Source organism: Diorhabda sublineata, chromosome 5 (genome assembly GCF_026230105.1).
Source record: "Diorhabda sublineata isolate icDioSubl1.1 chromosome 5, icDioSubl1.1, whole genome shotgun sequence".
Lineage (NCBI taxonomy): Eukaryota > Metazoa > Arthropoda > Insecta > Coleoptera > Chrysomelidae > Diorhabda > Diorhabda sublineata.
Genome location: NC_079478.1, coordinates 697,598 through 722,661, shown reverse-complemented (window position 1 = coordinate 722,661; position 25,064 = coordinate 697,598). Strand labels below are relative to the sequence as shown.

At 33.0% G+C, this 25,064-nt stretch overlaps 3 protein-coding genes across 4 annotated transcripts; 1 reads left to right on the top strand and 2 right to left on the bottom strand.

The window, feature by feature from the left end:
• The first annotated feature begins 350 nt into the window (after nt 1-350).
• Nucleotides 351-13,332, top strand: LOC130444061 (uncharacterized). Of its 2 annotated transcripts, XM_056779036.1 has the most exons (6): nt 351-664; nt 2,791-2,940; nt 4,626-4,808; nt 4,863-5,057; nt 5,783-6,068; nt 8,532-10,598. In XM_056779036.1, exons 1-6 carry the CDS (start codon nt 382-384, stop codon nt 10,576-10,578), a joined length of 3,144 nt encoding a protein of 1,047 aa, XP_056635014.1. In that variant the 5' UTR covers nt 351-381; the 3' UTR covers nt 10,579-10,598. The 2 variants fall into 2 exon arrangements, with proteins under 2 accessions (XP_056635014.1, XP_056635015.1); XM_056779037.1 differs by lacking the exons at nt 351-664; nt 2,791-2,940 and adding an exon at nt 3,400-3,607 and having other exon boundaries at nt 8,532-13,332.
• On the bottom strand, nt 12,480-20,009 carry LOC130444062 (glycine dehydrogenase (decarboxylating), mitochondrial). The gene is made up of 7 exons (XM_056779038.1): nt 19,790-20,009; nt 18,982-19,060; nt 16,992-17,158; nt 16,573-16,930; nt 16,359-16,519; nt 16,073-16,300; nt 12,480-16,016 (listed from the first exon to the last, which is right to left on the bottom strand). The coding sequence occupies exons 1-7, from the start codon at nt 19,976-19,978 to the stop codon at nt 14,229-14,231; spliced, it is 2,970 nt and encodes a 989-aa protein (XP_056635016.1). The 5' UTR covers nt 19,979-20,009; the 3' UTR covers nt 12,480-14,228.
• An 832-nt stretch (nt 20,010-20,841) lies between these two features.
• Nucleotides 20,842-24,721, bottom strand: LOC130444063 (protein transport protein Sec61 subunit alpha). The gene is made up of 5 exons (XM_056779039.1): nt 24,501-24,721; nt 24,295-24,362; nt 24,030-24,095; nt 23,639-23,849; nt 20,842-22,402 (listed from the first exon to the last, which is right to left on the bottom strand). Exons 1-5 carry the CDS (start codon nt 24,505-24,507, stop codon nt 21,324-21,326), a joined length of 1,431 nt encoding a protein of 476 aa, XP_056635017.1. The 5' UTR covers nt 24,508-24,721; the 3' UTR covers nt 20,842-21,323.
• Between the last annotated feature and the right edge of the window lie 343 nt (nt 24,722-25,064).

Below are 25,064 nucleotides of genomic sequence, written 5' to 3'. Positions count from 1 at the left end.
TCATATTAACAGGTGTCCAGTTTGACTAAAATCACAAATATACTTATTTGTCACCATATGGTTGTAGATAATCCGGTGTTTGACTAAGACATAGATTATTATAGACAGATATAAACAAATGCACCTGATTTAATAATTCAATTGACACACACGTCAAAACACGCGTTTAAAGCTAACCCAAAATAATTATAACAACGCGTCTGATAAAAGTTAATATCAGTTATCACAACATTCTATTTTCGTAGCAAAAGTTGAATACTAATAAAAGTAGGTACCTATACACACATATATCAACAAGCGGAAATTGTTATCGCACAATTACTGTTACTGTATATTATGACCACACATAAAATCGAACCATTGGTAGAATGTCATCGTGAGATGTTTGGAGATCTTATATTAACTTCTCCAAATCTTACAACGGATAATTTCCCTAGGAAAATTATTATGTCTTTAGCGTATGATATCGGTTTACAAAAAGCGTCCGCGTATAATAAAGTGATGGAAAACGGTGACGAAAGTGAAAAAAGACGAGCTTCTGCTTTAGTGGACCAGCTTTTAATGGATATTTATAATAGTGTTCATACCTCCACAGACTATAACTCTACTTCTGGAAAATCGCATAAAAGTTCTTGGGCCGAAGTTGTTAATTTAGAGGATAAAGGTGAAGCAAGTTCATATTATTCTTCATTATTTTCTATTATTATTTGATCCAAAACCTATTAGAATAATTATATCGAAATCACTTCAATACATAACGTTTAATTGATTCATTTTTATATGCTTTTCTCGTTGCCGTACATTTAATGTAATCCGATACACGTGTTTTATTCGCTTCTTCGTAAAACGAATATATAACTGTCGATCTTTTTCAGTTTTTTTTGACTGCATTGTTATCAATTAATATCCTTTCAAAGACGATGGAATATTTGTCAATGTTTGTATCCTCAAATCTTGAATACGAGAAATCAGTTTTCTGTCATATTTCAGATGTAATTTGTTTACAAAATCATTTCCCATTTCGTTGAGAAATTGTTTTCATTTCTATTCAGTGAAAATTATCAATTACAGTTATAATAACTGTTTTAAATTCATCCCTAGTTTTCAATTCAACTCTTGTTGGCTTCGACAACTCAATTATTTTCCGGAAATGTATTGATTTTACTACTCCTGCAACTAGATTTTATGTATTTTATGACTTTTACTACATACTAAAGTTTTATTAACACATTAGCTATGGATCTTTTTCATCTTTTTAGACAGAGTCTCTCGTTAATAATGGCAACTAATTTTCCTCACATATAAGACTCGAGGAATTTCTAAGTTCATTATCATTCTAATTTACATTGCTTTTTATGAAAAATATAACATTTATTTGATCACAAAATGAAGACATTCAGAATTTGACTGCATTATTATCAATTAATATCCTTTCAAATGAACTGTTTGTATTCTCAAATCTTGAATACGAGAATCCAGTTTTCTGTCATACTTCAGAGAAAACGGTAATTTGTTTACAACATTATTTCCAAAACCATTTCCCATTTCCCAATTATTATTAGCCACATAAATTTAGTAGGAACTGTCAATTGTCGAATAAATGTTTACCGTTTCTTCACCCTAGTTGGTTTTAAATCCGAACTAACTAATAAGTATTTGTCACTTTATTATGTATTTAAAAAATAGTCTACTGTTGGTAACATTATGGAAGATGTCTATATAGCAATCGTCCATGTATTCAATAAAGAAAGAAATAAGCTAAAAAACGACTTTGGTGTGCAGTGTTGCCAGAGCTTGTACAATTTTAGTACATTTTAGTGTATTTTATACGCTAGTACATTTTTCCTTTTTTCTAATACAATTTCCTCGTTTTCTCCCACTGGGAGTATGTACTATACCAGAGGTGTTGATATCCAATAAGTTATTCTATAATAGAATACAATTTTATTTTTGACTCTGAAATTTTATTTTTTTTATTTCATTACTTACCTTTCATCTTTATCGTTGATTTCTGCAAATATAAAGTTATTTTATATTTTAGTTTAATAAAATAAACTAGAAATTGTAACAATAATTAAAAACCAGAGCCAAGTTGATTTATATTTAGATCGCGAGATATTTGTACTGCATTGCTAATTTTATCGGTAAACTTTATATAAATTTTTCATCCTTAAAATACTAATTGGCACAGTCTATAACAGTTTTGGAAAAAAAAGTTTAATTTAAACTTATGTTTATACATCTTTTCTATTTCAATTTTTACATTCAGCTTTTAAATTGTGGCAACACTGTCTGTACGTAATTATATTCGCACGTGTTTTTTGTTAAGGTTAACGTTGAAGTAGTCGCTAGCTGGAGAAAGATATGTTAGTCTGAACATTTCTCATCAAACAAATCTTCTAAATCCTTAAAAGCATCCATATTAAATATTCAATTATTTGTATGACGAATATTTCCAAAAATGAACTAATCAAGTATAAGTATAATAAACAAACAAATCACGATTGATGTGTATATTAAAGTTTAAGTTTCTAGTAAACTCTTGTGACTGTTCTAATAACTTATTTGGCAAATAATTCGATTCACGCGGAGGTTTACTTTATTAGAAGGTGAAGACGCCGAAATTTTTGGTTTTTCGATAAATAATAATTAGTAGGGACTTTATTAGGAAGCCTTAATTCACAACCAAATGCTAGAAAAGTATCTTTGTACAGTTAAAAATGTATAAATCAAATAATAATTTTTGTCTGTCGAATTAAGACGTGTGAATCGGTTATAACTTTATTTTAGATTTGGACGAGTTGTTGACGTATCTAACATGTTTGAAGAATTACGTGGAGCGCATGGGTAGTGTACTCGTTAGACAGCTGAAACGACGCGACGCCCTGCGCCGTCAAAGAGACGCGTATTGTGACGTCATAACCGAACATCTTGGTAAATGTAAGTACAAAATCAATAGTGGCGTTTATTATAGACCAGTCACTGAGTATTCTATAAGCGGTAATATTGTGACTACACAAAACGATTATGAATTGCTTTAGTAACAAATTTTTTACTAAAAGTATATTTTAAAACTTAACCGATGTATAACAGAAGTTCAATTTCGATTCTCGTCGCATTCCTTCGTCAAAATTCCACTGTAACTACTTGGAAAATTTTGTCGATTATTTGTTACAAAAAAAAAATATTTAGAAAGTTACTTTTGTCGATGATTCTTGTCCTTGAAACAACTTGAGTAAAATTTGCTATTTAAATTGTACGACGAATTTTTCGTGAACTGTCATACGCTCCGATTCGGCGCTAATTTGAAAGATCCCTCGAAAACCCACAATTCCCAATTGATCCAGTGTCGCTGCGTCCCGGAAAAATCAATCGGTTAAACAGCATGCTTCTATTTTTCTCTAGCCGCATGCGTATGACAAAGATGAATGGAAAACCGTAACGTGCAATTCTATTTTCTGGATTTTGAAACTCACCTGATAAAATGTATACAATTTAGTTTTGAACAAGTTATGATCAGGATAAAGACATGTTTTACCAATGAGCGGTTTTTTAAATTCAATACGTAAAGCTACTACCTCGAGTACTGATGGTTCGGGTTGTTCCAGTAAGTTTATATATTTTTATCAATAATAAACTCATTTTATATAATTATTTAAGCTCGGTAGTTTTTTCTTATTGATATATTACAAGCATATTGCGTGTTTTTATCTTAGAAATATGGACAGTTTTAATGTGGATAATGCAGAATTATTTTAATATTTATTAACACCGTTATAATTTTTGTTTTCGTTATAAACATATAGGTTATCTTCAGTTGTTTTGATAAATCGAAAGGTACAATGACCTCTTTACGTAATTTTCTTGATAAATTTGCAAAAACTTTTATTCTATATATTCCTGGTACGAACTTATTATTTGTGTTTAAAGTTATATAACAAAACAAAATTCGATGTTACAATTCATAATAAAAATTATAATTTAGCTTTGTGTTTTACAATTTTAATGAAAAAAAAAACAACTGTTAATTGAAAAACATCACAAATTTAAAAAAAATTGTTATAAACATGTCCGAAAAGCTTCATTCTATTGACAAGTAAAACCTCGACTGTTAAATTTTAAAACCTATCTCAAAATATTCATAAAATCGAGATTAATCCTGAAAATCTGTTACAGAAATTATTTGTCAAAAAACTATGATGAATTCCGATTATTACCTTGTCGATAAGATTTGTTAAAATATTGAAATCATATCCACAATTCCAATTTGGAATTCTAAATTACGTACAATATGTAGATTTATTTTCAATTTTCCAATTATAAATGAAAACCTCTGTATATATATATAGAGTAATTTGTTATTCGAAAATCCTTCACAAATCCCAAATCCATCTCGTACGCGGATTTAGAATTAAATTGAGATCCTACAATCTCCATGTTTAATACGCGAATTCAATTCAATGTCCGAAAATTAAAAATAAAAGTGCGAAAAAACATTAAAAGTTGGGTATATAAAAAAAGTAGCCAATAAAAAAAAATATAAGCGTCAAAAATTGTAGTACATCGAAAATCTAACGGTTAATTTTTTGACGTTCAACAAAATGTTTTTATTATTATCGTTGTAGGTGTGCCTGAAGGCGATTCTTCCGAAGATAGGCGCTTCAGTATCCACCCTTTACCAGGTGATACTGGGTTTTCACAATGGGCAAACGCCATGAAAATGGTAGCTCAATTGCCTGGTGGGATACCACCAGAGTTCAGAAGACGACTCTGGTTAACATTAGCAGATAAACATTTGTTAGGAAAAGGTAACTTTCGTAATTGATATGAAGATAATTTGTTGAAAGCGTTATTTTTTACAGGAGTCGATTGGCCTAAAGTAGAAAGAACCTGTTTCAGCGAATGGTCTCATCCTGCAGATGCAGAACTTGGCGTTCAAATAGTTAAAGATTTACACAGGACTGGTTGTAGTTTATTTTGCGGAGAGGACGGACAGGAAAACCAGGTACTTCTTAAAAGGGTTCTTTTGGCGTACGCAAGGTGGAACAAAGTTGTGGGTAAGTTTATAATACATATAAATAAATTAATAATAAAAAGAAAAACGTAAAATTATTTTAAAATACGAATCAGGAAACATTTGGTTGGGCTTACATAAATTATCTCAATGTATCTAAAAAGCAAACAATTTTGAATGTTTTCCTCGTAGTTGTTGAAATTCATCCCTAGTTTTCAATTAATTTCTTGGTAGCCTTGGTGTTAGTTTTACTACTCCCGCGACTAGATTTTATGTGTTTCATGACTTTTACAACATACTAAAGTTTTATTAACACATTAGCTAAAAGACTAATCATTAAATTATAACTAGATGATATGGATATCTACACAGTCAATTCAAAAAAAAAAAAAATACAGTTGATATAAATACTGATTTCATCAAGTTAAATGGACTGATATTTTGACTAATTGAAATTAAATATGGATTTGTGAAAAACTCGCGTTTCATACAGCAAAGCAAATTGTTTTCCTTTTATAAAAAATATTCGTACGTACCTTGTAGGCATTATTATTTTGCTGCGATGTTTTGTTTTTGTAAAGTAAATTGAAAGCTTTGTAATTTCGTTTTTTATAAAAAATACTACTTTTAAATCTGTTACAAGTAAATGGAAAAAAATTAGATGATCGTTTATAAAAACACAATCCTTTTTGACCGACTAATATTTAAAAATCCAATTTGTGAATTCTGTATTAACATTTTTTATGAAATTTCTCAATAAATTCATAGGTTATTGTCAGGGATTCAACATGTTGGCAGCTTTAATTCTTCAAGTAACTGAAAAATGCGAAAGTGACGCTTTGAAATTAATGATATATCTCATAGAAGGAGTCCTTCCGGATTCTTATTTCGCAGACAGCTTGCGAGGACTATCGGTCGATATGGCGGTATTTAGGGAGCTGTTGCGTACCAGATTCCCCCGACTTTCTAAACATTTAGACAATCTTCAGAATGCAGCTAAGGATGGGAGTAGAAGTTACGAACCACCTCTCACTAATGTGTTCACAATGCAATGGTAAGTTACCACTTTTATATATACTTTATACACTTTTTTATATTGAGTTGAATATTGATTTATATTTATATTATTAAAACAATAAGCAACAAAATCGATTTTTAATTGTGGGCCTTTTGAAATAATTTGAAACTGATCGATTCCAAAAATTTATCAGCTTTTAACCTCAAAAAACCACGTCGATCGCCTCCAGTCTCGTCGAAATTAATTGATTTGTTTGTGAGTTATCGTTAGAGAAACAAAAACCGAAAATGAAGTTTTTGATAATTGAAAATTTCCAAAAATATGGAAGTTATTGGTTTTACCCCGTTTTTCGAAAATCGAGTTTCCATCAGATCTCTTATAACTTTTGAATGGCTCGATCGATTCCATCGCGGTTGGAACCATTCGAAAAGGCTTGAAAAAACTTGATTTTAAGTGCAATTTGAACTGATGCGGACCAGTAGATTTTAAAAAATCTCAAAAAAACCACGAGATAAGTGTCTAAAATTTCTATTTCACATATATTTTTTTCATAGTAATACGTAGAGAACGTTGTGATTGACTATCAACAGTCAATAAATTATTGATAATTGAAAAAATATCTAAATATATTCCTTCTTTTCTTTTAATAATTCAATAAATCAGCTGTCGTTGTTGCAATTTCCCCATCAACCTTTATTATACAGAGTGTATTGGTATATATACATCGTAATTTATTATTAATATGCCACCCGTAATTATCTGTCGGTCGAACAGATGCAATTTGATGGTATGGAGTGTCATAATTGACATAATCCTTTTATTTTAGCTCCCCTATTTAACCAAGCCTTTTTGTACCTTTGATAATTTCATAACGTTTATTAATTATTCCTGTTCAAACGAGAAAATATACGAGGTTTGTCTCGAAAGTATCGAATCTACCTCTATATCTTCACGTCGAAACGTCGGCGTCGTTGGTAAACGACGTGCGTTATTTTACGTATATTTTCATAGTTTTCTTTGATTTTGATGATGATGATGATCACTACAGAATACAGAATCTTGAAGTATAGAACAGATTGCGTGATCCAGTTATATTAAAACTTCGCCAAAACATTTATCGAAACTACAGCAATAATTAATTAACCAACAAGTCGGTAAAGATTTTCCAGCTTTCGTACAATCCCTTAAGGTGATATCAGGCGTTCACTTTTTATCCATTTCTGTCTTTCATTCAGCATCTTTCATTAAGAATGAAACGTCTAGGCATTAAATGAATCAAAAGTGATAAATCGCACTCCGATGAACGAAAAATTAACGAATAACGTTCATTGTTTTGCCATTTTGTGAGAGAACCGAAAAGTGAACCGTCTTATATCACCTTTAGTAACTTTAGTTCCAATATGGTCCAAAAACTAGTTTCCAGAACTGTGGAAACGTGCCATTCGACGAAATGGAGTCGGATAATAATTCTATTTAGAAATTGGTATTTTAATACTCGAAATTATATAGATAAAAGGTTCGGCGTTCAATGAAATAAACGTAAAATGTATTCATTCGATAATACAATGAAATACTCTATGTAGAATGAAATGTGGAGACGGTAAAGGCATTGTATGAAGAATATACAATGGTAAAGGTATTGAAAGCATTGTGGGAAGATTCGAAACATAAAGTATAATTCAATTTAATTAACTAGATGTGCGAATATAGAGATAATATGTCTAGATATTTCGGTCGCTTTTATACTGGAATAAGCTCAATACTTTCCTAATGTTTTTTTATGTATTTCTTTGGCGATGGAAAACTAAAGCTAGAATCCAGGATCAATACACCGAAAGGGTTAAATCACTTATGAAATCCGAATTAAATGCAGGCAATTTAGTCCAAGCAATCATCAACTATGCCACGCCTGTTTCATCATACCCTTTTGGAATCCTGAAGTGGACGAAAACAAAGCTAGAGGTTATTCAGAAGTTGACACGAACAAAGATGACGAAGAACAACAAATAAAAGAGGGTGGGAGAGGCTTGATTGACTTTATTAACCCGCACTTTCGACAGGTAAAGAAACTACGTGAATTCTTTCGTACTAAATCGGAAATATCAACTCTACACCGGATTATATCCAAAGGATTATTCACCCCTCAATCTCGCATCGACAGAATCTGACTTAAATAATGTGTTGGTAGACATCATCACGACCTCAACCAACCGCTTGTTGACAAAGAAGCTTCAAACAGATGCTCTGCAGAGACCGAAGGCTTCATGATAGCTATCCAGGATCAAGTTATTAACACGAATAACTACAAGAAAAATATTATTAAAGATCCGAATACTCAATATGACAAAGCAGAAAGTGCCAACAAACATCAGAGACCATCCAACATACAACATCTGTTTGTAGTGTGTTAGTTAATACCGATTACCTACACAGGTGTTCACTAATTTAGTATTGTACTATGTTGTCTTTCTTATATAATTATTTTCGATTTGTTTGCAGGTTCCTTACACTTTTTTGCAACTGTTTGCCTCATCCAACGGTTCTTCGCGTCTGGGATTTGATTCTTCTTGAAGGAAACGAAGTTCTTCTACGTACGGCGTTGGCCATATGGCAAGTGTTAGCTGATAAAATCCTTACAGTAAGAAGTGCCGATGAATTTTATTGTATGATGGGTGTTTTGACCAGGGAACTTCTAGAATTTGAGTTAGTAGACGGTAATACTCTAATCAAAGCGGTCGTAGATATCGGACCTTTAACGGAACTGAACACACTTAGGGAACACTATTTATATAATATAAATCCGTGGGGCGCTACTTTGCCGCAAACAGTTGACAAACAATTGAAATTGTACCCAAAACAAAGTATCGCGCTAGATATCAGTGGACTAAAAAAACAATACGCTAAACTAAAACAGAGGCAAAGGCAGGCACATATAATTATAAGCGCAGCTATTTCTAGACAGTCTCCACCAGCTCCTCCGGTTACTATGAACCACCTATTATTGGGTAAAAGCGCTCTAATACCCGCTAAAAGATTAGGACCTCCAAAAGGTGCTATACCTCCCGCTAGGCAAATATCTTCCAGTACACTACATTGGAAAGATGCCCCAAAGCAAACTTCGAGCTCCAGTTCCAGCGATACGGAACTTTGTGATGAAGAAAATGGTTCTTCCGATGAAGAAGAACTATGTCAATTAGACCACCTACCCCTCGATAATGATAAGGATCTTATGAAAATCGACAATACAAGTGCCACTGTAGAAATAGAAACAAATAGTTCACCTTCCAAAAATGAAACACTACTGACGACTGACAATGTTGAAAGTGACGATAATTTAATAGTATTTAAAACTGAATCTGATGATGAGAATTTTGATTTTGAACAGTTTTTATCGGATCGATTAAAAGTCGACGATTTAGTTGAGGAACAACATGATTACTCTAGAAGAAATAGCGAAAGAGCATTGAAGATTATTCAAGAAAATTCTTTAATACTCCACCGAATTTTGCAATGTCAACCTCGATTATCTCCTTCGCCTCCATTGACGATAGAACCAGTTAAAAGTCCATTAGACAACTCATTCGGCGGAAATTATTCCGAAGTAGATAATTATTATAGTAATAAATACGCGACACAAAATCAAATCGATATGGGTAAGACGGAGGATGTTAAATCTCCAGAATACGGATCAAAATATACCAGTATACTTGAAAAAAGCAAAAGTTTAGATGAAAAATATAACGAACTGATATTAAATAAACCTACATCTAAAACGTTTGAAGGATTGAGCGCTATAAACAATGATTTCAGAAAGGAAATGATAATCGAACCGAAGCTATTTACTACAATTAATGAAGAAAACTCAGGCGACATTAACAATGTGCAATTGAACGAGGAAGATATCAAAACTATCTATAATAAATCCAATTTAAGTCCGAATAATATTAAATTTGACTCCACTAAACCAGAAACGATATTCACTTTCGATCGTCCGTACATATCCGGACAATTCCCAATCGAAATCGATTCAGCGTCGCCCAAGAAAGAATGCAAATCGACAATATTCGATCCTACGGATTCACATCTGAATAATTGTGAAGTCACCTCAAACGTATTATCAACAAATCAATGCTCAGATGACGTTTCTACTACTGAGGATTCAATTTTTGCCACGGAAATACACGACGACATTTTATTAGAAGAATTAAAAAATTACGATGTAAGTACCGATGTCAACATTGTAAATAGTCCTTTGCGATGGACTCCTTCGACCACTTGTTATAGTTATCTCACCGCTGATGAAGAAGGAATATCATCGATAGACAAGTTCAAAGAAAAATGTGATATTAATCCAATTACAAAACCCTTTCACTTAGACGTACTACCATGTACTAGCTCAAATCCAAAATCACCTTCGAAAACTCCCCTATCTCCTTCAAAATCGCCGTTTAGATCTCCAAATCAAAACTTCAATCCTTTTCCTGTACCGCTTTGTTCCAGACAAAGTAAAGAAGTCCCTTTGAAACTCGGCTTGTACAAAAAGTAGCAATTTTGCTTCTAATCTAACAAAATAAAAGTTTAATTTGTTATGAAAGTGACAAACAGAAAAAGATAAGTTAGATTACAAACTATATCATTAAAATTTGATATTAAAGACATACTGATTGGATAATATTGGTTGTATTTTCAAAAAAATCTAGTTTTTAAGAAGAAAAAAAAATACGTCGTAGCGAATTAAAAAGTGTAAAAATGTGGTTTTGATATTTGACTTGTTTTCATAACAATTAATTTCATTAAAAATAACAAATTCTTGAGGGAACTTTTCGTAATTGGAAAAATGGAGTTTTTGTTGTTATCATTTCAACTCTCTCTATCTTGAGCTAGTCTAAACTGTTTTACTTCTCTTATCCCAGTCCATTAACTAATATTCTTCAACCAAGAAGCTTGTTTCCTTCCAATTCCTCTACGACCTTCAACTTTACCCATCATAATCAACCGGAAGATATTAAATCGGCTACCAAGCATTATCTGTCCCAAATAAGTCTATTTAACCACATTTCAAAAGCCTCTAATCGATTAATGGTAGATAGATAGATAAAAGTCCATGCTTCGATATATAAGAGAACTGACCATATGTAACATTTGATCATCCGTTTCCAGAGTTGAAATTATTACCATAAGCTACCTCAACTCTACATTTTATTTCCTTATCGGGATCCAGTTGTTCAGTAATGTAGGAACCAAGACACTCTTTGGATCGCTTGTCCGTTTACCTGTAGCCGTGTGTCATGGTACAGCAAGGGACTAAGTACGATATATTTTGTTTTAGAACAGTTAATGCTTCGACCCAGGCATTGCAGTCCATTCAATTCGTCACAAAGTACAACTGTATCTTCTGCGTGTCTGATTGTATTTTTAAGTTAATTTTTACTCAAATTAAACAGTGGTTTAACTTCTCTGAAGATTTTGCATTCTTCTCTCGATTTTCCGTTCCGCTCTTTGGCGTCAATATAATTTTTCGATTATTCTTACATCGGAACTATCAACTTCTTTTTCCCCTTAATATATTTATTAACTTATCGTCGAAGTGAAACTGTCAACTGTCAACACTGAAGTGGCTAGAGTCACAAAGTTGTCTACTCCATAGCGTCCCGAACTGTCACTTTCACTACATGGAACACTCAAAACGCAGCTTTCGGTGAATGAATGAATACAAAACGAGCAACTTTCAGATGACGTCGTCTACAAAACAAATTTCATGAGTACGTAATGGGCTTACAAATCGTGTAACGTACTATACTTTTTCTACGCCCATTCATTTTTTTCCATTAAATAAAAACATCGCAATTATTTAAATTTTATTATAATAGTTCGATTGTGCCTTATTATTTATTACTATCAGACATATGTGTAGATAAAATTGAGAAAATGTTCGGATACAATCATATTTTGTTCAAGAAATTGACAATATAAATGACATTTTTATAGCACGCTACTTAAGAAAACGTATCCTATTTTTAAAGAAATTGCATAATGTGCTGCCTACATTTAGGGGCATCCCTTTTTCAATTCTAAATATATCTCGCTAATGCTAAGTTTTTATGCTTTTTAATTGACTAAATTTGTGTAAATAGACCAAAATTTTATTGCAATTTAATTAAACCAGGAAGTTTAAGTTTTCTTCTCAAAACGCACGTGTATGTTATGAGATCTCATTACGTGCATGTTAATGTCAAATGTCATTTACAAGAAATGTTGACAGAACGATTTTTGACGTTTACAGACATGGGCGTAGAAAAAAATAATAATTCACATTTGCTTGATAATTTGGGATCTAATTTGTTTCATCTAACGATACGTAATTTAATGTTATTTTTAATTGCATAAGTTTGAAACAATAAACTAAATAGATTCGGTTACCAAGGATGGAAATAAAACTTCTTGTTATGACCTTTAACACTTTATTGTATAGATCTAAATTGTAAAACCGTAAACTACAAATAATTTATTATCTATACAGGTTAGGTTAATTAAGATATTATAATTGGTAATATTTTTTAAAACGGTTCATAGAAGCATCAACTGTTGCAACCGATGTCGTTGCAATATAATTTTCATGTACGTACTAAAATCCATTTGGAAACAGTTCATATTTTTGTTCGGTTAGTGCTAGCATTGTTTATACACCCTTTTTTCTACAATTTTATGATTGTAAGAAGTCGTTACGAAGTTGGAATTTTTTGAACTTTAGTGATATTTATATTGTCTATTGGTACCACTACAACAACATCCATAATTGCACTGTCTGATCCACGTTTCGTCTTCTGTCTCTGAAGACGTTAACTTGGTTATCGAAACGCGCGTCAAACAGTATAATTATGAGTGTTGGTGTAGCGGTCGCAATAAACAGTCTGTTTAATAAATAATTGACTTGCTAGAAATCGAATATTAGTATCAATATAATGTGCCATTTACCCAAAGCATTTGCTACAGTTTTTACTAAAATTTTTAAATCCCATTCGTAATTTCTGAATTAATATTTTGATTAGTTTTATTATAATTTTTGTTTTAAACGAAAAGTGAATAGAAGAAAAGGGAAATAAATAAATAAAAAATTAATAATATTAGCACGAACTGCAGTATGTTAAATAATCATATAATAGATATGTAAGTGAATATATCCTTGTTGAGACTATTTGTGCTGTGCCAGGTCCGTTCGTTCTAAAAATATTTTGTAGCAAATAATATATATTTCCAAAAAGTTGTTATGCAAAAATAAACGTTAATTAACTTAGACAAATAGTATTATTATATATAATAGAACTTTCCTTTCAAAGAGAGGTAATACTGGGTAATACGAGGGTTGCTACTCGAGTTTTGAGATACGGCAACACTGACGTGAATATGTCAAATCTGACATTGACATTTTCTATGACTTTCAACGTGGATTAATAAACCAACAGCAGTGTGTCGATCAACTCGCTTCGACTTATGGTGATGAAGCACCATCTTGAGCCATCGTGTTTCGCTGGTTTTCTGAATTTAATCGTAGTTTCATTTCGCTAAAATGAAGGTCGTCCAAAATAGACTGTTGTGCCAGATGCTGTACGTCCTTGGACATCAGTTGCAATAGCATACATTCAATATTGATCGACATTCTGCTGTCAAAAAAATTTGTTCGCGTTTCGATTGGTGCAAAGAAATATTTAATCGCGACGCTATCGTGACAGGTGACGAATCATCGATCTATGCATATAAACCCGAAACTAAAAAACAAGACCATTCAAAACGAGCCGAATCCAACAAAAGTTGTTCGCGCACGAAGCATTTCGAAGCGAATAATTAGGCATGTCTCTACCGTTCAATTTGAGCAACCTAAAAAGATCAATTCTGAATGGTATGCCAGCATTTGTTTGCCAGGAAAATCGAGGAAACTAATCGCTGAACATGAATCATTTTTTGAATAGTCAAAACGTCGAATTGATGGGTCGTGATCCGTCGTACCGTTCTTGTTTGGCACCGAAGAATCAAAAATAAATTACGAGGTGGACGTTTTTTTTACATTTTTTTGGATGTACTTCAATCGAAATGCTTCGACAATTGGTTCGAACGCATTAATTTCACTGTAGTGAAAAACGTTAATGTCTATTTGAAAACTTGAGCAGCAACCTTCGTACAACGTTTGTAAATAATTCATTAATAATTATATTCGTCCAATATTGGTGGACAAGTACAAACCAAATGTTTATCGCCGTATATATCATCAATTCTTGCCACAGTCGGCCATATTTTCGTTTCGGGTTTAACGAAAGGTGCGGGGAAAGCCGCCTGCTCTCTACTGTACGGCCTTTCCCAAGAACTACTAATAACTTGCCCTTGGGTATGAGGCGCCATTTTCAGAGGATTAATTCTAACGTCGGATCTTCCCTCTTCGATATCTCTAATCTCTTCCCTTATAGATATTAACGAGTCGCAAAATCTGTCGAGTTCCTGTTTATCTTCGGATTCGGTGGGTTCGATCATAAGGGTACCAGCAACAGGCCAACTCATCGTCGGAGCATGAAAACCGTAATCCATTAATCTCTTAGCGATGTCGGCCACTTCTATTTTAGCGGTTTTTTTAAATTCTCTAGTATCTATAATAAATTCGTGGGCTACTAATCCCGATGCGGAACTTTTAAACAACGTCGTGTAGTGCGATTCTAATTTTTTAGACATATAATTAGCGTTTAAAATAGCGATTTGGGTAGCTTTCTTTAAACCTTTCGGTCCCATCATTTTTATATACGCCCATGATATAGGTAATATTGCACTAGAGCCGTAAGGCGCTGCGCTTACGGCACCACCAGAGCTACCGTTGTGTCCTTGAGGTATAATCACTGGATGGCCGGGAAGGAAAGGAGCTAAGTGAGATTTAACCCCGATAGGACCCATACCCGGACCGCCCCCTCCGTGAGGAATACAAAATGTTTTGTGAAGATTCAAATGCGAAACGTCACTACCGTAATCACCTGGTCTGCATAGTCCTACTTGAGCATTCATATTGGCACCGTCCAAATAAACTTGTCCGCCATTATCGTGTATTATCTCACAAATATCCGCCACCGTTTCTTCAAACACCCCGTTAGTCGAAGGATAAGTTATCATTAGACAAGATAAATTATTTCGGAATTTCTCGGCTTTTCTTTTAAGATCATTTACGTCAATTGTTCCATCGACACGAACTTTTATCGGTTCTACTTTCATTCCAGCCATTTGCGCACTGGCCGGATTAGTACCGTGGGCACTTATGGGAATCAAACATACGTCTCGATGAACTTCTCCTCTAGCTTCGTGATAACATTGTATAGCTCTTAGACCAGCATATTCGCCTTGAGCTCCACTGTTCGGTTGAAAACTGATTCTATCGTAACCGGTTATTGCGCACAGATCCTTCTCTAGTTCTTCGAATAATTGATGGTAGCCTTGGCACTGCTCGGACGGAGCGAACGGATGAATATCTGTAAAATGTTTAAACGAGCACGGCATCATTTCTGTGGTGGAGTTTAATTTCATAGTACAAGAACCCAATGGAATCATGCTATGGACCAAAGATACATCTTTATTTTCCAATACTTTCATGTATCTAACTATTCTTGTTTCCGAATGATGAGAATTGAATACCGGATGAGTCAAAAACGGAGAGGTTCTTTTGTAAGGACTTTTATAAATTGCATTTTCTCTAACCATTGGGCTGTGTATGATATTTTCTACATTTTGTGTACACCCGAAGGAATAAAATATGTCGTCTACGTCCTGTAATGAAACGGTTTCATCTAGAGCTATACCGACGCCGTTATCCTCGTAATATCTGTAGTTAATTCGTTTAACGGCTGCTCTACTTTTAATTTCTTCGATTGGTAATTTTGGATAAACTTTCAACGTGTCAAAAAATAGCTTGTTACACATTGCGTTTCCATCTTGTTGTAGGCCATGATGCAATACCTGAAAATAAACTCACAATAATTTGAAAAACCGGCGTATTATTTCATTTTCCGTACCAATGTCATATTGTGTATTTTAGTCGCAATATCTTTGAGCCCTTGAGGTCCGTGATAAACTGCAAACATCGCAGATATATTAGCCAGCAAAGCTTGCGCTGTACAAATATTACTAGTAGCTTTATCTCTTCTGATGTGCTGTTCTCTTGTTTGCAAAGCGAGACGATAACCGTCCCTTCCAGCCGCATCTCTTGTTACCCCAATCATCCTACCTGGCATCAAACGTACCTAAAAAAAAAAACAATTTTTTCTTTTTTTGAAAAATAAAAATTATAATCGAGCTCACCAATGATTGATTGCAAGCGAAAAATCCTGCATGCGGACCACCATATCCTAAAGGAACCCCCAATCTTTGAGAAGTACCAATTGCGATATCAACCCCAATTTCACTAGGAGGTCGCAGTAAGGTAAGGCTCAATAGATCTGTTGCACAGCAAACCAGAGTACCTACAATAAAATTCGTATTTCAATTTCTTTATATTCGATTTATCCAAACTCACCATTCGCGTGTGCTGCCTCAGCTACCGAATCAAAATCTAATATATTTCCTTCGGTATCAGGATATTGGAACAGCACCCCCGCGATATCTCTTCCCGAAAAATCGGCTTCGAATACATCGACAACTTGTACGGTCAATCCTAAAGACTGACATCTTGTTTGAATAACGGAAATTGTTTGAGGATGAAGTAAATTGGATATCAACAACTTCTTCCTCTTATTTTGCCTGTAACATAAAGAGAGAGCTTCCGCTGCAGCTGTTCCTTCATCTAATAATGAAGCATTTGCGACTTCCAGACCAGTAAGCTCGCTTACCATCGTCTGATAATTCAATAGACCTTCTAATCGACCTTGGGCCACCTAAAAAATTCGGTTTACATAGGAACAATTCCAGTTATAAGTTCTCTATCATCCTATCTACCTCTGGTTGATACGGAGTGTATTGAGTAGTCCAACCAGGATTCTCAAAAATATTTCTCATTATAGTATGCGGCACGCAACAATTATGATAACCCATACCGATGTACGATCTCCATATTTGATTTTTTTCTGCTATACTAGATATTCTTTTGATGAGGTTGTATTCGCCTAAAGGAAACAAAATGAAAACACTAATACTTCACTATTTTTAGTAAATAAACGAGAGCGAATTTCACTTACACAATATATTATTATTTATTACGAAACTGGTGATTTTTGTTTAGAAAAATTTGATCATAAAAGCACGTGGTGGCTAAATTAAATTATTCTCTTCTATGATATCATTTTGGTTTTCAATAGCAACAATTTTTTCATCGTAGTATTTAAACGATTAGATATTCTGAAAATTTCCCTCGTCGGTATAGCTTCTTGAGTTTGATTGTAATAAACATCGTAATGTATAAAATTACAAGGTCATGAATAAAATAATTAACGTCATTCTATAATTTTCGAAATTTGAATAATCTGTTATCAAAAACAAAAATATGTTTTGACAAATAACATGTTTCTAGACCCCCTATGGACAAATCCGATAAATGTTATCTTGTGTTCTTGTTGATCGAGCGAAAACAAAATCGTACGCGTTAGACTGAAATAAATCAGTTGCTATATAGTATGATAAAACAAATAAATGAATTTTAAAAAAACAAAAAGGGATATTTTCCATACACTAAAACGTACTTTGATTACGCCACATATATAATTAAAAGTTATTTTATTTTAGACTATTACGGTAGGCATGACTAGAAGAAAAATGGGGGGCACATCATTTTTCCCATGTTTTGAGACCTCCTGAACAGGATTATGATGGTTTTTCGAATGTCTATGGGTCCGATTTGGCTCAAAATTAGCATACATGGCTTTTTTGGCGGCGGATTGATGTTATTAGAGTTTGGTTGAAAACAAATGAATATTTCGAGGGATCGCAGTGCAAAAAAAGTGGTTTTTGACCTTTGCTCACCTCTGCAGGTCAAACGAAAAGCGACTGAAAAATGAAATTTCACATGTAGGTTCAATTAGTTGCGAGATGATTTCCCGTCTAAGGTCGAAACTTTCCATCTCCACCCCTCTCCATTTTATGGGCGTTTTTGTTATATTTTCTTATTTTTTGGCCAGAAAAAGTTTAACTAGAGGGTTCGAACTTCGCATGCAAGTAGAGGTGATGTAGCACAAAACGCCCGAAATCATTTTGATCGTTGTAATTGTTGAACTGGACCGCCTCCTATTTAATGAATAAAACGAGTGTGATCGTTGCTAGGGTGATTTTTTTTACTTTTACTATTGAAATTATAAATTTTCATTCGAAAGAGAGTTAACTTGTGACACGAAAAGTTATTGGGGAATAGCAAATTTTCCATATAAAGAAATAAGATTGAAGAGAATTGATATCATTTCCAAGAAATTCATTTTATGGAAAGATTTGTTTGCGTATTAGTTAAATTCGACTTTCGTGATGGAGCTCTGCTGCTCGCGGCTTTTTTTTATTGATACACTGCAATTTTACGATCCACTTCATAACATAGTGGTAAGAAAATGGTTAATTAGTCATTAACGTGACTCAGAAACCATTCTCTAACGGTAATTTTAGAGAATTTATTGTGTGCCTTAGTCTCTTCACTTTTTTCTCTGCTTGTTTGGTTCCAAAAGGGTGCCAAGGGGCTTTACTTAAAATAATGGGTGTTTTGGATTTAAATGTTGAGTAGATTCGTATTCGCAGCTCCATAGTTCTATTTCATACGACCTTGTTTTTGAGATGTAACTTCGACGTAAGTTTTTTATCTAGATATAACCCTAAGTACAGTAACCTGACATTTGTAGACTTTCCAAATGATCTTATTATGGAAATATTAATTGTAACAGATCATAATGAAATGGATAAACTTCTAGACTTCGACAATAAGATACTTAGTTTGAAAAAATTTCATGCTTACTTATAGGATCATCGATATTTAATTTTCCTTCTAACCTAATTCTTTCTGGAACGGCTTTTTCTGTCAATTCATCCAGACTCTGTAGAAAAATTTATATTTTGTCAATAATGAATCTTTTGTTTAACTATTCTTTGTCTCACGCTTGAATAGTCAAAATGTTTGGCTTTAAAAGAAATTTTTGAACAATTTTAAATCCAAATCCAAATCAAATAAACATAAAAAAATTCTGAAACCGATGAGATTAACGTTCCAGGGCCGGATTAAGCTAGAGGCTTGGCGGGGGGGGAGGGCGGGGCTATAGCCCCGGGCCCCATCGTTTGGAAATCATTTTGTATTTTTTGATGTGTTGACACCACAAATCTAACGTATTGATATTATTTTGTGAATTTTTCCGGGTTTCCGAATTCCTTACGAGAGCTCCGTCATTATTTTAGCCCCGGGCCTTATAAATCTTAATCCGGCCCTGGCTGATTCTAATAAAAATGATTCACGAGCTTTTTATATATTTTGTTACTGCCATCTTTTTTATCAATTTCTTGTACTGAAGTTATTTCGCATGTAGCATACAAAATTTATTCTTTTTTTAATTTTATTTAGGTGGTTCTTGATATCTGAGTATTTTGCGTCTCATTGTATTTTTATTTATTTTCAATACCAAATAGAAGTTTAAATAATGTCCGAATTTAAAGCGGATAACAAATATTTGATTATAGATAACGATGAATAGTATGGAAATTAAAGTAGTTTTTCTTATAAATTTGGATATCTCATTTTAATAACTATTTTTGTAAGAAAAAAAAATGTGTACCTTAAATCCCAGCGTATCCAACATAGTACTGACATCGCTTTCTCGAGGTCCTATGTGTCTGGCAGGAAAATCGTCATTTCTAGGAAACAAGGGTCCATTGGGACGCGGTGGTCCCGCACTCGCGTACCTCAAATTTTTCAACAAACTCCATTTTAGAAAAACACTATGGCGAGTAACTATCTTGTACATTTTGTGGCTAATAACGAAATAAATCTAAATCGTAAAAGTCGTATTTAATTATAAGTCAATAGTTAAGGGTAGAGGTCACGTATTGTGTACAATAAATGATATCGAGTAAGATATGATTAGTTCATATTTTTTTTTAATCGAAATCGTAAATTTAAGGTGGACGTTTCAACATACTATTACTTTAATTGTAATCATTTATCTTGTGTAATCATTATAATTTATTCACAACAATTACATTATAGACTATTGATATGTTTAAAGGCCGCCAAATACGATTATCGGCTTTCTTTTTGGGAACGCTAATCATCAACTTTCCAATTTTTTCAACTGTATAATTGTGGACGAGTAACTTCAGCACCATCAAGAGAAAAGAAAAAAACTTGCCACAACATGAGATCCTGCGGCTCATAATACTGAATTATGGGAAAAGATCTATTGGAAGAAGAATATCTTAAGATAAGGTCACGTCATCTGAGCCTCAGCCAACTTCCGAAACGGTACATTAAGAAGAAGAAGCTTTTATTCCATCAACAAGTACAAATCTTTTGATCTACCGTTATTTTCATTTAGCGGCTGCGCTTGAAATACAATGGAATGGCTCATCGAGTCGGCAGATGGCCACTAAACAAAGTGAAACAATATATTGCAAAAAATTTATATCAAGAAATCTAGTAGTAAAGAATCAATGAAATACATAATATTTAAAGTGACCAACAATCTATACCATTAGGCCCAATTTTACAAGTGAAGATTAAACAGTTTTACAAATCACGTTCGGTTTCTGATCTAGCGGCAGTTCAAACTTAGTTGTGTTATAATTGAGTATGTGTCAATTATTTTCTTCGCATTCAATCAAAAGACAGTTTTTGAGAAATTTCTGTATTTAAAATAAATTATGTCTAACAACGAATATTATAATAAATGACCGATACACACACAATCATACTGCATGAGATGATGAAACGTAAAAATAAATTTAAATTATAGTATGGAACACATCCACACGATATGTGGAAATTATATTTTTATATTTTCTCATTTTCAAATGATAAACATAATAAAAATTATGTAATAATGTACAATGAAAAATATATACGGATATAATTGGATATAATTTGTATCAATTTCAATTTTAGTACAAAAAATCTTTCACACACAAAGTGAAAAATGACATGAAACATTGTTACAAATAAATAATAACTATAGTGAACATTTTCGAAATAAACAAATAATAAACATCACAATAGTTACTATTTACTAAACAAAAAGAAAAAAATCACAATATCAGTCAAGCTTACGGCTTAATGATATCAAGATTATATAATATGTATATACAACATTTATTCTAAAAGAGTAATGCTCCCATTCCGCCCATTTCACTTTGTTCTTTAACAAATATTTCGAAATATTGATAAATAATAGTAACGGCGAGAAGTATACCCGTTCCTGAACCAATCGCTCCCATGAAATCCGCTAATACGGATAAAGCTCCTATGCAAAGTCCTCCAAATGCGGCAGCTGTCGGTATATATCTGTTTAGTTCGTGTATCATCGAATTGTCTCTGTGTCCTCTCATAACCATTTGTTGGTCTTTCAATTGTTTAGCTACATCTTTGGCGGAACTTCCAGATACTTCGATCCACGTTTTAGAGAAGAAGGCACAGGATCCCAACATGAAGACAATATACAGCATTGCGTGTATGGGATCTTCGAGAATATGACTAACGCTTTCTGGTGGCGATAAATAATAACATAATCCACCGATGGGGTAAGATCTTGCCGGACCGCCGCCTCCTACATCAGCCCAAACACCCAATAAATTAATCAAAAAGTTTCCTTGAAATTTAACAGCCAACATTTGAGAAATTACATACAAATTAGATACTAGAGCAGATTGTAATATAATAGGAATGTTTGAAGTGTAGAAAAGTTTTATTGGGTAGCTGGAATACTGTCCACGGTATCTGGCGCTCTTGATTGGTAAATCGACTCTGAATCCTTGGAAATATATTACAATAGCAAAAACGAGGACAGTAGCCAAGAGGTTCATCAAATTGGGAAGGTTTTGACGGTAGAAAGCTTCACGTAAACCTCTAATCTTATCTTGTCTGGTAGTCAACAAATGGAATAGAGCAATCACAGCTCCTTCAAATTCGGTTCCTCTTCCTGTATTAACAGTAGCTGGGGAGAAAGCTTTCCAGATGATTGTTTCACAAATGTTGGTGGCAATGAAGAGGGAGATACCAGAACCTAGACCATATCCCTTTTGGAGAAGTTCATCGAGAAGTAACACAATTAGACCAGCAACAAAAAGTTGAATAATGATAAGCAGACACACTCCAGCTCCAATTTCGGCTGGGTCTCCGTACATACCAGTCATTACATATACAATGGCTTGACCAACGGTGATAACCATGCCAAACACTGGAAAAAAAATAATTCTCAATAAATTAAATTATATTTCAACAGTATAAAAACATATTTATTTTGATGCACTCAAATAATTTGGAGAGTTGAGTAAAATATATCAAGATAATGTCATATCTCTGTTGAAACAATACAGTTGAAGGTCAAGATCAAATACAAATTGTTTCAAAGGCAAATGGAGATAGTTAGAGCTCATACGACTAAGATGGATGTCTTTATAAAATATCAAAGATTTTGTGTCAACATTTGGTATGAGGAATTGGTAGATGAATTGAGACATAAATAGAAATTATTGAGTTTATTGAGTCATAGAATATCTAAACAACGAGTACAAAAGTACAGAAAACCTGCATTTTCAAAGGTATGTTCAATAATTTGACCAAATAAATGTCTGTTTAAGAAAGTATTATTGGTTTTTGGCATAATACAGATAGTGCAATAATATCAAGAAATTCACTGTGTTAATCTGATACCAAAGCGTTTTATATTTAATTTTAAAATGTGAGAAAGAAATTAGAGTGAAAAATAAATAAATAAATCACTTTAACTTGATTCTTTCAGAATTATTTACCTGTATATACAAGTAACTGTTTATTTGTTAACAACAGTCACTCAAACTATACAGGAATGTACTACCTATGTAAATATGTTTCCTTAAAATGGATTTTGGGAGACACATGAGTGAAGGGATAGCTGATAAGCTTGATAAAGCTGAAGCAGGCAAGCCCATCATGGAACCTGAACCCTTCTGTGGTATCAGCTACACAACATTAGAAAAAGCATTGGAAAAGAAGGTAGATAAAAGCAAAACCAATTATTAGGACATTCTACAGGGGCTGAGACATGCACAGACCAGAGAAGATCTGCTGAATGTACAAACCTAAGTAGAATAAAATACTAACAGGAGGCCTATCAGATTTTGTTGCACGTAGGCAACTACAGCCATTCCTAATTCTAGACTTTCTAAAAGGAGTGCGATTAATAGATCAGCCGTAAACACTGGATATCAAAGCAAAAAAGAGGACCACAATAGGTTGCAGTGTATACGATACCCCAATATCTACATACATAGGTAAATTTGTCAAATTATCTACTTCTCAAAATTCATTTTATAATGTCCCATTAATCCCATTAAATCACAGTTTATTATTTGCAATTAAGGAATTTTTAATCAAATGCTACCAATAGTCAAATATTGTTCAAGGTTGATGTTGTAGATATTTCAGAACTTACATTTTTGGGCACCATTGAATAATGCCCGATCTTTAGGAGTATCTCCAACTTCAATAATCTTTGCACCAGCCAATAATTGCATGATCAATCCCGATGTTACGATTGGTGAGATCCCAAGTTCCATAAGAGTACCTCTATTTGATGCAAGTATCACACGAATCCAATAAAAAGGATCTGCAGAATCTGAACTCATTATACCAAATAATGGAATCTACAAAATTGATACATATAATGAAATAATTATCAAAAATAATTGAAATATCAGTGTTGAAGTATTAAAGATGAAGGCTGAATAAATCTGAACACATCTAATTTGAATAATATAATCAAAATATAGAAAATAATTCAATCAATCAACTTTTCATTATTAAAATATGTTTAATTTGCTCACCTGACAACATACTAAAAATATGAATAGTGTTATTGCTGTCCATAGTACTTTCTCCCTAAATTGGATCTATAACAGAAAATATAATGCCACATGTACTATGATAAAAACAGATGGATTACAAAATATGAATGAAAATGTTGAAAAATATACATTAAAACGCTTAGGTTTACAGTGTAACAGCTGTTAGTTGTTTATAAGCAATTACATCAGGATTAAAACGGGAAAATCAGGAAACTCCTAAGAAATATAAGTAAAAAGTACTCACTTTCCTCTCTGGTTTCGCTATTTCCGGTAGGATACTACAGAACGGTTTAATAACTTCCAAAAATTTAACTGGAAATAAAGAAAGTCTTGTAAAAATGGAAAACGAAAATAAGTAACTTTCTGGATAACATCCAAAAAGGGTTTCACTTCTTCAGAATAATCAACATAAAGTTAAAAGAATATTAAATTAATAAAATAAGTACTTACTACCCATTTTGTAGGGTTTAAACTACAATTTCACTTATAAATCACAGTTTTTTTTTCATTAAACTTCCCTCGGGAGCTGTCACGTCTCTTCTACCTCTAAGTTTGAAAGAAATTACGGTACTTCTAAGAGTTAATTCTAGCCTACACGTCGTACACGTAGCACAGCACAACGGTCACGTGACCGATGATGTTGGCGACCGGAGAATGTATCACAAATGAAAGTGGAAAACAATAATCGATTTTTATATTTCGAAAGCAAAATTGTAATCGGTTACGAATTATCACATTGATGAAATATTCATATGAAAATCAATTTATTATAAAAATAGGATAACTATATTTTCTATTTCTTTTTATGAATGTCATTCAAAAAAATAGTTATAATAAGAATGTATATAAATTATTTAACAAATTCTAATAAGCTTGACGCTAATTATCTTTTGAATTTAGTGCACATATTTTCAGAATAAGCAAGGTAATATCCTTACTTATTATTATAAATATCATCTACATCGTTTTAACAATATTAAATTTTCCTCGCGTTACTTTCGAGTATATAATCGA